Source organism: Quercus robur, chromosome 8 (assembly GCF_932294415.1).
Source record: "Quercus robur chromosome 8, dhQueRobu3.1, whole genome shotgun sequence".
Taxonomy (NCBI): domain Eukaryota; kingdom Viridiplantae; phylum Streptophyta; class Magnoliopsida; order Fagales; family Fagaceae; genus Quercus; species Quercus robur.
In genome coordinates, this window is record NC_065541.1 from 18,400,361 (window position 1) to 18,414,898 (window position 14,538).

The 14,538-nt window shown below is 37.0% G+C and overlaps 2 protein-coding genes across 2 annotated transcripts; both read left to right on the forward strand.

The window, feature by feature from the left end:
* The first annotated feature begins 9,896 nt into the window (after positions 1-9,896).
* LOC126695979 (uncharacterized) lies at positions 9,897-11,177 on the forward strand. Its single transcript, XM_050392768.1, has 3 exons — positions 9,897-10,038; positions 10,335-10,627; positions 10,851-11,177. The coding sequence occupies exons 1-3, from the start codon at positions 9,897-9,899 to the stop codon at positions 11,175-11,177; spliced, it is 762 nt and encodes a 253-aa protein (XP_050248725.1).
* A 2,225-nt stretch (positions 11,178-13,402) lies between these two features.
* LOC126695980 (uncharacterized) lies at positions 13,403-13,837 on the forward strand. The gene has a single exon (XM_050392770.1). The coding sequence runs from the start codon at positions 13,403-13,405 to the stop codon at positions 13,835-13,837; it is 435 nt and encodes a 144-aa protein (XP_050248727.1).
* The last annotated feature ends 701 nt before the right edge of the window (positions 13,838-14,538 follow it).

Genomic DNA, 14,538 nt, shown 5'->3' on the forward strand with positions numbered 1-14,538 from the left:
TGGAGGGTTAGGATTTCACTTTCTTGATACTTGTCCCATCAAGGCCTCACTAGCAAGCCTATACACTGAAGTTTTCAGCTGTGTGGCCACTATTCATAGTCACTTCCCCATTAATGCGACCAAGTAAGTGGTTGCAATATATTTAATGCAGAGAGGATAGCTACCTTGTCCTTCCTTTTTCTTCTCTTCCTTGTTCAGAACCTAGTTACCTTTGTCTCCTAGGGGATTGCACCATGTTTCCTTCATTCCAGATTCTCGGCCTTCCCGAGGTCAAGTAGGAACCCATGGCATCGTCATCAACAGCATCATCTGGAACTCCTTACTAGTTAAACAAGTCCTCTCCGCATAGTTCCTCTCCTCGGACCTACTCTTGCTGCCTCCATTAACTACCTTTGATCCTCATCCCCACACACAATCTATATATATATATATATATATGCATGCGCCTTATAAATAAATAAAGATTTTACATCTACATGCGACCCTTTAAAATATCTAAGTTAAAATTGTTAGAAATATTAGATTTTAAATATAATATATAAAATAATTTTACTTTTGTGATTTTTAAAACAAGAACAATAAATTGATTTGATGTGAATAAATGAATCTAAACATATGGACCAAACGAATGTATAATTATAATTACAAATCTGGTAAAGTATTTGACAATATGTCCTTGAAACAAATTTCACCCTTGATATTGTGCTTTCAGTATCTTGGACTTCTATCTCTTAGGATACAATGATCAACAAAAACACAAAAGAAACACATTATTCTCCGCTTATAGCGAATAAAACTCTCTCTCTCAATTGAGACTATTATACTTGAAAATGAGTGCAAAACTTGACTGCATGAAATGAGTGACTTCCAATTTATAGACAAATTTGGGAAAAAATTGGCCTTTGCCCTTTTTAAAAAAACAATCCAGCATTTTGCCCTCTTTCCCAAACTAATTAGGGAAATGCCCCTCTTTTGAAACTCAATTTTCTCAAAATTGAGTTAAACCCTATAATGGCGTTTTTAAGGAGCCTATAGTGACGTTTTAAGGACCTATAGTGGTGTTTTGTAACTCGATTTCTATGAAATCGAGTTATAGGTAAAAAAAAAGAAAAAAAAATTGCATGTAACTCGACTTTATGGAGATCGAGTTAAAAAACGCCACTATAGATCTTTAAATCGTCACTATAGACTCCTTAAAACGCCACTATAGGGCTCCAGATTTTTTTTTTTTTATAACTTGATTTTGAGAAAATCGAGTTTCAAAAGAAGGGTATTTCCTTAATTAATTTGGAAAATGGGGCAAAATGCTGGATTTTTTTTTTGAAATGGGCATTTGCCCATTTTCTCCGACAAATTTGCACTAATTCTAACTAGTGTAAGGGCGAATAGACACACTGTTACATTATGTTCTGGATACACAAAGTAAACAGAGACATAATACAAAATAATAGTTAATATTGGACAAACAAGACACTGCTCATCAAAAACAAGACCCTGCTCACACCTCACGCTCACGCCAACCTAACCCCCCACCCGGGCCAATACAATCACAAATAACATTAACTACTCATTATGGTAGAAAAAATTACAAATATGGTCGCATGCACCATTCTAATAAAAATAATTTAAAAAAAAAAAAGGATTACACCTATATGCCATCCTTAAAATTTAACAAATAAAACTTACAGACAAAATGAATGTTGAATGATTAAACTATAATCAAGACTAATGTTTGACACTATGTCTTAAGAGTTAAGACATATTTTGCCCCTCATGCTGGAGCTTTGAGTTTCTTAGACGTCTATCTCCTAAGGACTAATCCACTGTCCAACACATTGGCATATAAAGCCACAAATTCTCTCTTTCCTTTGCTACATGGGTTTCAACTTTCAGGTATTTACCATTTAAATTGTGTTCAAATAGGCAGTTTAGGAACCAAATTTTCATTTACTTCTTAACAGTTGGGGCAAGTGACCTCATGACATTAATCTCTTCATGGAGGAGTACACATTCCAACTCAAACCCACCTCAAAGGATGTGTGGATCCCACTTTTATTTTGGCTCAAACATAGCAACCCAAACACTTACCAAAAAAAAAAAACCATTTTTTATGGCGCAAACCTACTGCACGCCCGTGTATTATTAAAATAAACAAACTAAGCCTAAGCCTAAGGTTAGTCTATGCTTGTACCACACAAACTCTACTATACAAATTATGATTGGTTGTTTGTCATAATCATATGGACCCACCATTTTTTCTTCACCACTCACAATCTACAATATATGATAGTAGTGTTTGTAAAAATGTGTGGTAGCATTATTAATAAACTCTATAGTGGATTCATTGTAAAAAGTAAAAGAAGTCAAATAGGAAAGATGTAGTCATCAAAAACTTTCCCTATGGACATAGACCATTTGGCCAAACTACGTAAAATATTTCCTTCGATTTTCTTTTCTCTCTCATTCAAATCGCTCAATAACTTTAATAAAATCTATTGCTTGTTTTAAGAGAGAAAATTGTCCTTAGACATCTAAATCCTATTACTCTCTTTTGGATGGCAGTCTCATCCGAGTGGTGATCATAGAAGTTAAGCCTTGTGCCTATAAAGAGGTTTTATTGTGTTCAAATTCAAATCAGAGTTCCTGTATTTATAAGCTATTATTAGGGGTGTGCAGCCAACCCGCCAAAACCAACCCGATCCAAACCAACTTGCTGGGTTGGGTCAGTTTGGGTCAGTTTTTAGGGTTTGGTGGGTTGGGTTGGGTTACAGATTTTTCTTTCAATAGTAGGTCTGGTTGGGTTCAGGTCATAAAATTCCAAACTCGCCAAACCCGATCTAACCCACCCATATATTTAAATATATTATATAATTAATAATTTTTTAAAAAATAACTAGCTCTTTCTATCCTATATAAAAACCAATTAGTTCACACAAACCCTAGAACCTTTTCTCTTAATGTACCACCTCCCACTCCCCTCTCCCCTCTCCTACTTCATTCTCTTTTGAACCCTAACCCTCTCTCCCTCTATTGAGCCACTACTGTCCATCAACTATCATCACCTTCTCGGCGGTGGTTCTATCTTTCCGGTGGTAGCTCTCTCTTCTGGTGTTAGGTAAAGTTTCTCAATATTTTCTCTCTCTCACTCACTCTATTTGTTTATCTCTTTTACTGTGGTGGATCAATATTTATTTTTTGCTTTGTTGATTTCTTAATTTTCTTTTTACTGATTTTTAAATGATTTTGCGTTGTCTCAACCATAGGCCTCTTTCTTACTCTAGTGGTCCTCTCTTCCGATGTTAGGTGCAGGTACTTGGGTTTCTTTCTCTTTCTCTATTTCTCTTTTTCTGGCTTCTCTCTCTCCTCACTCTCACTCTATTTGCTTATCTCTCTTGTCGTGGTTGATCAATGTTTAGCTTTTACTTTATTGATTTCTTAGTTTTCTTTTGGCTAATTTTTAAACGTTTTTGCTTTGTCTCAACTTACAGGTCTATTTCTTACTCTACAATATTTTCTCTTGCCGACTTGCTGTGTCCTTTTCTCTCTATCTTGCTTTGTAGGTTTGTCTTTGTCTGGCCCTCTCCTTATATTTTGTTTATAAACTCAGGTGGCAAGTGTGATATCTGCTCAATTTAATAGTAATAGAAATAAATAAATAAAATTCCAACCCATGGGTTCAACCCGACCCATGTGAGTTGGGTTGGGTTGAGTTGGACTTATGTGATGGGTTGGATTGAGTTGAATTTTTTTTAACCCACCATGGTGGGTTGGGTCAAAAAATCTCCTTAACCCGACCCAACCCGACCCATGCACATCCCTAGCCATTATTCACACCCTTTTTTCCCCCACACCTAGTAATAGACTTATAGGTTAATAAACAGATATATAGGGTGATTTTTAATACCTCTTATTTTATTAAAACTGAAAACTTATTACTAAAAGTACTGTAGATAAAGGTAAAAAATAGTTAAAATAGTACAGTGGGGCCCATGAATAGTACCAAAAAGTGCATGAACAGTACTGTGGGACCCACCATTTTTTCAGAAAAACGCAAAAAATTTTCATCCCCAACGCAATCCAAACGCACACATATTATCCAAGAATTATAACATTACCCAAAAACCAATTCTCTCTACCAAAACAACACATTTTTGAAGCAACACAATTCACTAAGTGGGGCTATTGCATATGTAAAGATGCAATATATTATGACGTGATCACCTATCACAACCGTATATTAACAAGTCCTCTCCCCCTCTCTTCCTTCCCATTTTCTTTTTCTAATAACTCAGACAGAAATTTCCTACATTGACATCTTCCCTTCAATTGTTTTAACAAATTTAGTTTCTAGGAATAGGAAATAATGGACTCATGGTCATAATTCATTTAACTAAAATAGAATCATCAATCAATGTTCAGAATATTTAGCAGTTGCTTCTATCCTATTTGTTATGTCGCATGCGTATAAACTAGACCTTGAAATTTGGGGAGAGCTAGGGTAGTAATCTTTTTACTAGAAGAGTTATACTAATTATAATTGCGATGGTCGTTATTATTATATAAAAAAAATTATAATTGCTACGCTCATTTGTTCGCGATTATTTCATGTAAAGACTCAAAAGTTCATCAACGCTGCTACTCAATCTAATACAAAACAGATATATATGTAGAAGCTAATAGGTAACCCATGTAATGCACAAAAAAAAGTTTTAACAAAATATGATTTCTTTTTGTTCTTCAATTTTTTTTAATGGAAATTACGCTTTACCCCCTAAATATATCCTTTTACACTTACCTCTAAATTATAAAAATGCGCACTTTACCCCCTTAAAATATATTCTTTTTACACTTATCCTCCTAAATTATGAGAATATACATTTACTTCTCTAAATTATTACCCATGGGATAAGGTAGAAAGTGTTACATGAGTAGTAGTTTAAGGAGATAAGTGTGTATTATCATAGTTTAGGGGGATAAGTTTAAAAGGGATATAGTTTAGGGGGTAACATGTAATTTTCTTCTTCCTAAATATGAAATTTATAAAGCTTTCTATTTTACCATTTAAAGAAATATCATGTAGTTGTTAAAGTTTAGCAAGTGTTTAAGTGGTTATTTTTAAGCCTAAATTAAAATGGAGTCCACAAATCCTTTTAGGCAAGTTCAAGTTGGAATGTGTTCTTTTTTGTGAGGATATTAACGTCATGTGATCAATTGTCCCATAATTTAAAGTGGCAAAATTCTTATGTCTCACGTAGGAAATAACTTTGGATGGATTTATAAGTTGGTTTTTGGGCTGGACACTCTACTTTAGGGTCTAGTTGAATATCGCTTATTGCTGAAAACTGAAAACTTATTGCTGTAAATATTGTAGCAAAATAATTTTTAAATATGTGAATAGTAACGTGGGATCCAATTTTAAAGAAAAATTTGCTGAATTTCGTATTTGTGGGTCCCATGAATAGTGCACGGGACCCAACCAAAAAAAGGCAAACGCGCAAAACACCACTCCTGCCGCTATCCAAACTCACACTTAGTGGAAGGAAAATGACCTAGCCAATGGTTCTTCCACCCATGTATGTGCGTGTTGCTCTTATTAAGAGCATCCACAGCAGTGGAGCTAAAAATTTAATTTTTTAGCTCTACCAAAAGTTACTTTATCTATTTTACCTACACACATGCAACAGTGAATCTATTTTAGTTTTCAACACAATAAAATAATATAAACATCACAATAAAATAATATATCCCCTACAATAAAATAATATATCCCACTCCCAAAAAACATCCACAGCACCAACCACAACCACCTCTACCATCAGCCACAGCCATAACCACACCCACCACCACCACCACCACCACCATTCATCAACAAGAGAAACTCAGCCACCATTCATCAATCATCAACAAACCCCATTCATCAACCATCAACAAAATCAAAACCCATTCATCAAAATAAAAATAGAACCCATCATCAACCATCAAATTAGCCAAAAGCCACCACAAAACCAGAGAAACCCAGCCACCATTCATCAACCATCAACAAACCCCATTCATCAACTATCAACAAAATCAAAACCCATTCATCAAAATAAAAATAGAACCCATCAACATAAAACCCAGTCACGGTGACAACGCTGTTTTGTTAATCACGGCGACAAAATCAAAACCCAGCACTAGCGATCATGGGTCTTGGTATTTGAGATGGAGAAAGATTGAGAGACAGAGTAGAGGAAAAATGAGATAGCAGAGAGATAAGGGCGGAGAACAAAAAGATCAATCAGCGTTGTCGGCGCTAGGCAGGGGCTTGGGTCGGCGATGAGTGGAGGAATTGAAGCTTGCAATGGGAAGAAATGAAGAGTGTGAGGACCAACTAAGGGGAGAGAGGAGCAACGGGTAGAAATGGGGAAGGAGGAGAAAGAAAAAAAAAATTAAAATATTCTAACCATAGTGTGAACACAAAATAAAATAATTTTTTTTTTTTTTTTTACCATTAAGCTACAGTGCACATCTATATTTAGATGTGCACTGTAACTGAGAAGCAAAAAAATTTGGCTATAGCTCCACTGTTGTAGCTCTACTTTTGTGATCAATGATGCTAAAAAATAGCAATATAGTTATTTAGCACCACTGTTGTGAGTGCTCTAAGTCAAGGCGAGCCGGGTTAGGTTGACATGCAAGTGCATGTGAATGTGTGTGGGCTAGGTCCACTCCATCCAGTATTAACTAAAAAAAAAAATTTGTGTATGCTTATTCTTGCTATCTGAATGCAATGAAACAATATGTTTGTTCACTGTTGCACATTTTATGAATTGGTGCAAGTGTGTCTATAAAAAAAAATCCCTCATTTCATTTTTTAGTCAAATTTCTGCCTTCATGCATGGTCATCAAAGAGAAAGAGAGAGACACAATTTTGAGCGTTGTGCATGGAAATTGTAGTGTTTTTTCTGTGTGTTGTTGATCATTGCATCTTGGGAGGCAAATATTCATGAGTCTCAAACACCACTAAGGAAATAGTGTGGGACAAAAGTTGTCTTAAAGAGATGTTATCAAAAACTAGCATGGATTAGTTTTGCATTAATCATTCTATAATCGTATGGTCTATAAATAGTATTTAATTATTCTTAATTATTTTATGCATTAAAAATTTTTGTTTTGTCTGTTGTTATTGTTTATAGAATCATAAGAGTAAATTATTTTATGCAATATTTTCCAACTATAGTAAGATTCTAGTGGGGCTCTAAATATATGATAGAATTTAAACTCAATTAAAAAAATAAAATAAAATAAAAACCTTCCCTTTATAATCTAGAGTATAAAGAAATAAAAGTTTCTTTCTAGTAAGAAAAGTTTTGGAATCTCCAAAGCTTCTCTTTCATTGTAGAACCTATTGTCCCTTCAAGTAAGGCTGTTTGTCCCTAGATAAACACAGTTTATCGTAGGGTTTTATTGGGTTTTTTCTTTGGGATTTTGGGAAACACGAGTGTCTTCAACCTATGGAAGGGATAACGAAACATTGGAGTAACCTGTCCCTGAATGAAAGAAAGGATGGTACACTTAAATTGACAAAAGACAGATCTACTGGTGAAACAATTTTGGCTGCAAAATTTTTCACAAAGCGGGCACTCAATACAGAAGCAGTCATTCGGAACTTTAACCCATTGTGGCGCTCCAAAAATGGCTTTGAGGTTCGTATAGTAGGAAGCCATATCCTCCTCTTTGTTTTTGACAATAAAGAAGAGGCAAAAAAGATATTATCACTCCAACCTTGGAGCTTTGATAAGCACTTGGTCGTTCTATGTCGCTATCACAATGCAACCCCAATTAGTGAACTTGAAAGCTCGAAAATGTGTTAGAACACAAGAACTGTTTAGACCCCCAAATCAAAGTTACGACTCGATAGATTTTACACTAATTTAATTCTAAGTGTAGAATAGTGTAAATGCGAGCGGATAAACAAACAAGCTACTCAAACACATATTCATATAAACATAGTAGTAAAAAGAAATGTAAAAGAGTAGGGAAGAAGAATGCAAACACAGATAACACTCCGATGTGTTATAGAAGAGGAAACCGAAGAACTCGGCGAAAAACCTCTCCGCCGCCCTCCAAGCGATAATCGATCCACTAGACAATCAGTTGGGATACATGGGTTAGTAAGATACCCTCTAAGCCTAATCTACCCGTTGTACCTAAGCCCTCCAAGCTCCTACTCCAACAAGGCTTCTCGGAATTGTGTCTTGTCTAGCTCTCCGGATCCCGCAACAAGCTCTATGTTGCATCTGCCATCCTTGGCTTCTTCCAATACTTCCCAGCAACACCAAAACCTCACTTGACACTCTGAAAGGGTGTGGTAAGTGTTTGGGCTATCAACCTTTCAATGGTATGGAAATGGAAAGGTAGGAGTTGAAGAAATCCACAAGCTTATGTGTAGAGATATATGGGTATGATAATCTCTAACTCTCAAGGTAATTGGCTAGGGTTTTCTCTCAAAAGCACTCTTTAACATTTGTGGGTAATGAGGGTATAAATAGTGTGGATACAGAAAGTGTGTATCAGATAGTACAGTCTGGCAGAACAAAATGTTTTGCAGGTGTCTCGCGGTTAGGCCTTACCCGCGAGCTACTTGCGAAACACAACTGTCTTCATCTGTATTGACTATTCGCATTCCAGTCATGTGCAAGACACATACTTCACTTCGCAAGATACTTAGTCGCGAGCTACCCGTGAGAAATCTTCTGGCTTCAATTGCTTGAGTCTTCACACATTCTCTCTCTATCACACAAACCTTACAATCAAATCCCACAATAAATACAGGGTACAAAAGATTGAATAAACTTACAATCAAATTTGACACGGAATAAAAGCCAGCAAAATACATATTTGTAAATCACAACTTTACAGAACTTAACTTCAACAAAGTTCCAATGTGGGTTCAGGTACATGATATCCCATTACCCTTCTTAAACAGGGGAGTTGTCGAGGAGCTCTACACTACAGTGGGTGAAGTGTGTAAGGAAACAAAACTCTCTGAGATGGATGGAGGTCATTACTTTCGAGTAAAAACTATGGTGGACGTCACTATCCCTCTATGCCGCAGGAGGAAAATATCTCTAGAGAATGGTGTAACAGGCTGGGTTAACTTCAAATATGAAAGATTACCAATCCTCTGTTATTGGTGTGGCTGCTTGGACCATGTTGATAAAGACTGTAACAGATGGATTGAAAGCAATGGCTCCTTGTCTCCTGAAGATAGGGAATATGGGCCATGGATTTGAGCTTCCCCTTTTGTCATGCCTTGGAAGACAGTGATAAAAGCTCCTAGATACTATGAAGCCCTAAAAAAAGAGAGAGGCCTGAAAGCAAAAAAAACTCCGACAGACCCTACTTTGGTAACTCAAAATTCTACCACAACACAAACGACACCTCATATCAGCATTAATGACACCCAAAACGTTTCTACATTAAGGGGGAATAACGTTACAAATGGATTGGGAAAATCATTTACTGATATGTTGCTTGAAATTGATCAGGAGTTAATGATGTTTGATAGCCATAAATGCAATAATCATGGAGTAATTGCCGCAGATACTAGGGCAACAGTAGTAGAGTAAAACGTGGACTCTAGTCAACCATTGAACTCTAGTGATCACGTGACCCACCACGCCTCCTTCCCTAACCCTGATGCCAACCCGTGTACCCCTAGTAACGTCCCAAAAACCTAGAAAAGAATCCCACGACCACCACAAGAAAAAAACCTACCTCAACCAAATACTCTCCCACACAAACGCTCCTTCATAACAAAAGATGATCTAGATCAACCAAACAAAAAAAAGAGTGCTTTCCCATGAATCTGAATTTGGATTGGCGGTGGTTGCATCCTAGCCCCGCCATGAACAATGGGTCTACTTTGTTGGAATTGTCATGGGCTTGGAAACCCACAAACAATTCAGGAGCTCGGTGACATAGTCCAAGCACAAGATCCCACAATTGTGTTCTTAGCCGAAACATGGCTGGATGAAGCTAGGCTACTTGAATTACGTAATAAATTTAGAGATACTTTTGGAGTTTCCCGAGTTACGAGAGGCGGGGGACTTGCTTTGTTCTGGAAAAAAGATGTCGAATTATCGGTGGAAAATTCCTCTCTGAACTACATTGATGTCATCATAAACAAAGGAAGGGAAAATAGCTAGAGGTTTACAGGTTTTTACGACTTCCCGGAGATGTAAAACCATAGGAGTCATGGAATAAATTGCGATGGCTTCATCAAAAATCATCCCTTCCTTGGATATGTGCTGGTGACTTTAATGAGATTCTAAAATCTCATGAAAAATTAGGTGGCAGACCTCGACCAAATGGGCAAATGCAGGACTTTAGAGACATTCTTGACGAGTGTGGATTCACTGACATGGGATACATGGGAAATAAGTACACTTGGTACAAGCACTATCAGAATGGCAATACAATTTGGGAACGGCTTGACAGGGCAGTAGTTACACAAGATTGGTTGAACCTATTTTCGGCATCAAAGGTGCTTACTCTTGAGTATGGTACCTCAGATCACAAACCCATCATAATTCACCCCATGGGCATCCCAAGCAGCAAGCAACGCCCTTGGAGATTTGAACAGGTTTGGCTGGATGATGAAGGTTGTCATGAAACAGTCCACACGACTTAGAGGCAAAACTTTGGGTCTTTTCCTATGACAAATGTTGCTAGAAAACAAATGTCAATCAAGTTTGCAACGTTGAAGTAAGCAAAATTTTGGCAATATCACAAGACAAATAGCGGAGAAGAAAAGGCAACTGAAATAAGCAGATAGGGTAGCGGCACAGGATAAAAATTTTGTCCAGGTTCAACAACCGAAACACGATATAAATGGATTGTTGGTGGCGGAGGAAAAACTTTGGCATCAAAGGTCTCAATCTCACTGGTTAAAATCAGGGGATAAAAATACTAGCTATTTCCACAGTCGAGCTTCTCATAGATTTCGCCGTAATAACATTCTTGGTCTTCGAAATTCAAGTGGGGAGATGTGCTATAGGGATGAGAAAGTTGCTGCCCTATTGGTAGAATATTACACGGGCTTATTCACTATGTCAAATCCTTGTGAAATTGACTCAATATTGCAGCAAGTCCAGCGGAGTGTTACCGAAGAGATGAACACCCTCCTTGGATGAGAGTTTACAAGGGAAGAGGTAGACTTAGCTTTATCTCAAATGGCACTGCTAAAAGCCCCAGGTCCTCATGGGATGCCCCCAATTTTTTTCCAACACTATTGGAAGGATATTGGAAGTGATGTTGCTACCGCCGTGCTCTCTTGCCTCAACTTAGCTCATATTCCAACAGGTATAAACCACACTTATCTCACTCTTATTCCAAAAGTGAAAAGTCCTGAACATGTAATTGAAATTCGGCCTATTTCAAAAGTCTTAGCAAATCGTTTAAAAGTCATATTACCTGATATTATATCTGAATCTCAAAGTGCTTTCCAATCTAACAAAGCGATTTCAGATAATATATCAGTTGCTTTTGAGACACTTCACCATATGAAAACAAGGAAATTAGGAAAAATTGGCCCTATGGTGCCCAAACTTGATATAAGCAAGGCTTTTGATAGAGTGGAGTGGCCTTTCCTCTTACAATTGATGGAAAAAATGGGCTTCAATGGAAGATGGGTGAATCTGATTTCTGAATGCATCAGCACGGTCACTTATTCCATCCTGGTGAATGACGAACCAAAAGGGAACATTGTCCCTTCAAAAGGCCTCAGACAAGGCGACCCTTTGTCACCGTATCTCTTTTTGATTTGCTCCGAAGGTCTAAATTCTCTCATCCAACAAGCTGTGCATGAAGACAAAATTAGGGGATACTTCTTTTGCTGATATGGTCCAAAAATCTCCCACTTATTTTTTGCTAATGATAGTCTGCTATTTTGTCATGCCCAGATAAGTGATATAAGAGCCATCCAAGGAATTTTAGACCTATATGAGAAAGCTTCCGGGCAACGTATCAACAAACCACTCTTTTCTTTAGCAAAGTTGTGCTTGTGACAACAAAAAATGACATAAAAAATTTTCTTGGAGTCCTGGAGATTAAGGAATATGAAAAATATTTAGGCCTTCCAGTAGTGGTGGGAAGAAACATAAGTGCCAGCCTGAATTTCATCAAGGAGAGGGTGTGGAGAAAAATCCAAGGGTGGAAAGAAAAATTATTGTCACAAGCCAGCAAGGAAGTCCTCCTTAAAGTAGTGGTGCAAGCAATCCCCACATTTGCAATGAATTGCTTTCGCTTACCGGTTGGTCTTTGTAGAGACATTGAAGTGGTGATCCGTGAATTTTGGTGGGGGGAAAGGGGTGACCAGAGAAAAATACATTGGAAAAAATAGGAGACTTTATGTAAGCCTAAGGTGGAGGGAGGCATGGGGTTCAAAGATCTTTGCAAGTTCAATGAAGCTATGCTAGCCAAACAAGTGTGGAGGCTAGTGCATGACATAAATTCACTTTTCTATAAAGTGTTCAAAGCCAAATTTTTTCCTAATAGTAGTGTGTTTGAAGCAAAAGTGAAATTTGGGTCATTTGTATGGAGAAGCATTTTACATGCAAGAAAGCTCATCCTAATGGGTGCTAAGTGGAGAGTTGGAGATGGTTCTCAAATCAAGATTTATGGATCAAATTGGCTGCCTGGGGAGTCACAAGGTCGAGTGGTAACCCCCATCACCTGCACTTAGATCAGCAACTGTCTCGGCCTTAATTGACCCACACACACATGGATGGAACTCCCACACCATCGACAATAATTTCTTGCCTTTTGAAGCAAAGCAAATAAAGTCCATTCCACTGGTACTTATCAATCAACTTGACATCCTATATTGGCCAAGGAGCAGAGATGGTTCCTATTCAGTAAGCACGGGGTATAAGTGGCTGTGTGCAGAAGAAAACAAAGAAGTGGCTTCAACCTCAAACTCAGACAAGACTCATGACTTTTGGAAGCAATTGTGGAAAGCTGATGTACCTGGAAAAATCAAGCATTTCACATGGAAAGCTTGTTCAAATGCGCTGCCAACGCAAGAAAATTCAATGCATTGAAAAATTATAGCAGAAAACTCATGCCAACAATGCAAAACCCAATCCGAATCTGTCCTCCATGCTCTCTGAAATTGTGCCTCTCTTCGGCAGGTATGGGATGCTTTATCACCATTGCTTGGTTCCTATGGTCTAGGCGGAACAAACTCAGGCTGAATGAGGAAGCTCTCCCTCTAAACCGAGTAGCATTTGAAGCAAAAAGGTACCTGACACTCCATTAGCAACCGGTCAGCAAGCTCCCAAAGAAGCAGTCTCACGCAAATGTAGCGAAGTGGAAGCCTCCAGATTTCAATAGTTTTAAAACAAATTTTGATGGGGCCATGTTCATAGACAAGGGAGGCTTGGGTGTGGTAATACATAACCATGCAGGCGAAATCATCGCGGCTCTCTCTGATAAAATCCCACAACCTCCTTCAGTTACCTGTTTAGAGATACTAGCAGCAAGGCGTGCTACCATTTTTGTCAACGAAGTAGGTCTCCATGAGTCCATTTTGGAAGGAGACTCGGAAACTATCATCAAATCCTTTCAAAAAGGTGATATGTTTCAATCTGCTTATGGTCATCTCTTAAAAGACACTATGTTCTATGTCAATTCCTTAAGAAGATATGGTTTTTCTCATAACTATAGGAATGGAAATTCTGTAGCTGATGCTTTAGCAAAAAAGGCTATATTTAGTTTTGATTCAACCATCTGGATGGAGTATGTTCCACCAGATATCAACTCTTTTGTATTGGTAGATATACCTCTTTCTTGATTTAATAATGACATTATAGATTGGATTCTCAAAAAAAATAAATAATAAAAAATAAAGACAAATTTTGGCCATTTTAACTTTTTTTATCTGTGGTTTGAAAAACGTCACTTCATCCACCTAAGGTTGACTCTTTTATGTGGGCACTATACACTTCATTAGTCATTACTTTCATGGTTAAAAATACATTAAAAAAACATAGAATTTAAGATCTGAAAAAGGTATTTATAAAAATTGTGAAAGTTAGTTAAAGAGTCGTATGAAAATCATGTCTCTTCTAGGATTTGCCATTCCTTAAATTGTTGATTACCATACAAACATCTAATTAGGAAAAAACAAATCATAATTTATGTTTGTCCGATGTTGTGCATGTTTAGGGGTGTAAGAATTTTTTTTTTTGATAGGAGGGGTGTGAGATTTTGATTTCAAAGTGAAATAAAAAGCGTCATTTTTTTTTTAATACAATATAGAAATTCTATTCTTGTCTAATCTATATATATATATATATATATATAACCGAAACTTCTGCTAGCTCCACAATTTTCCAAGTCACTTTTTCTTTTTCTTTTTTAAATTCTATTTAATGTTTTATTATATTAGAATTTATCAATTTAACTCCCTATCCATATACAATAATACAACTCCTCCTTCAGCTTTTACGTCACTTAAAAAAAAAAAAAAATTCTTTTTAACGTTTTATTATT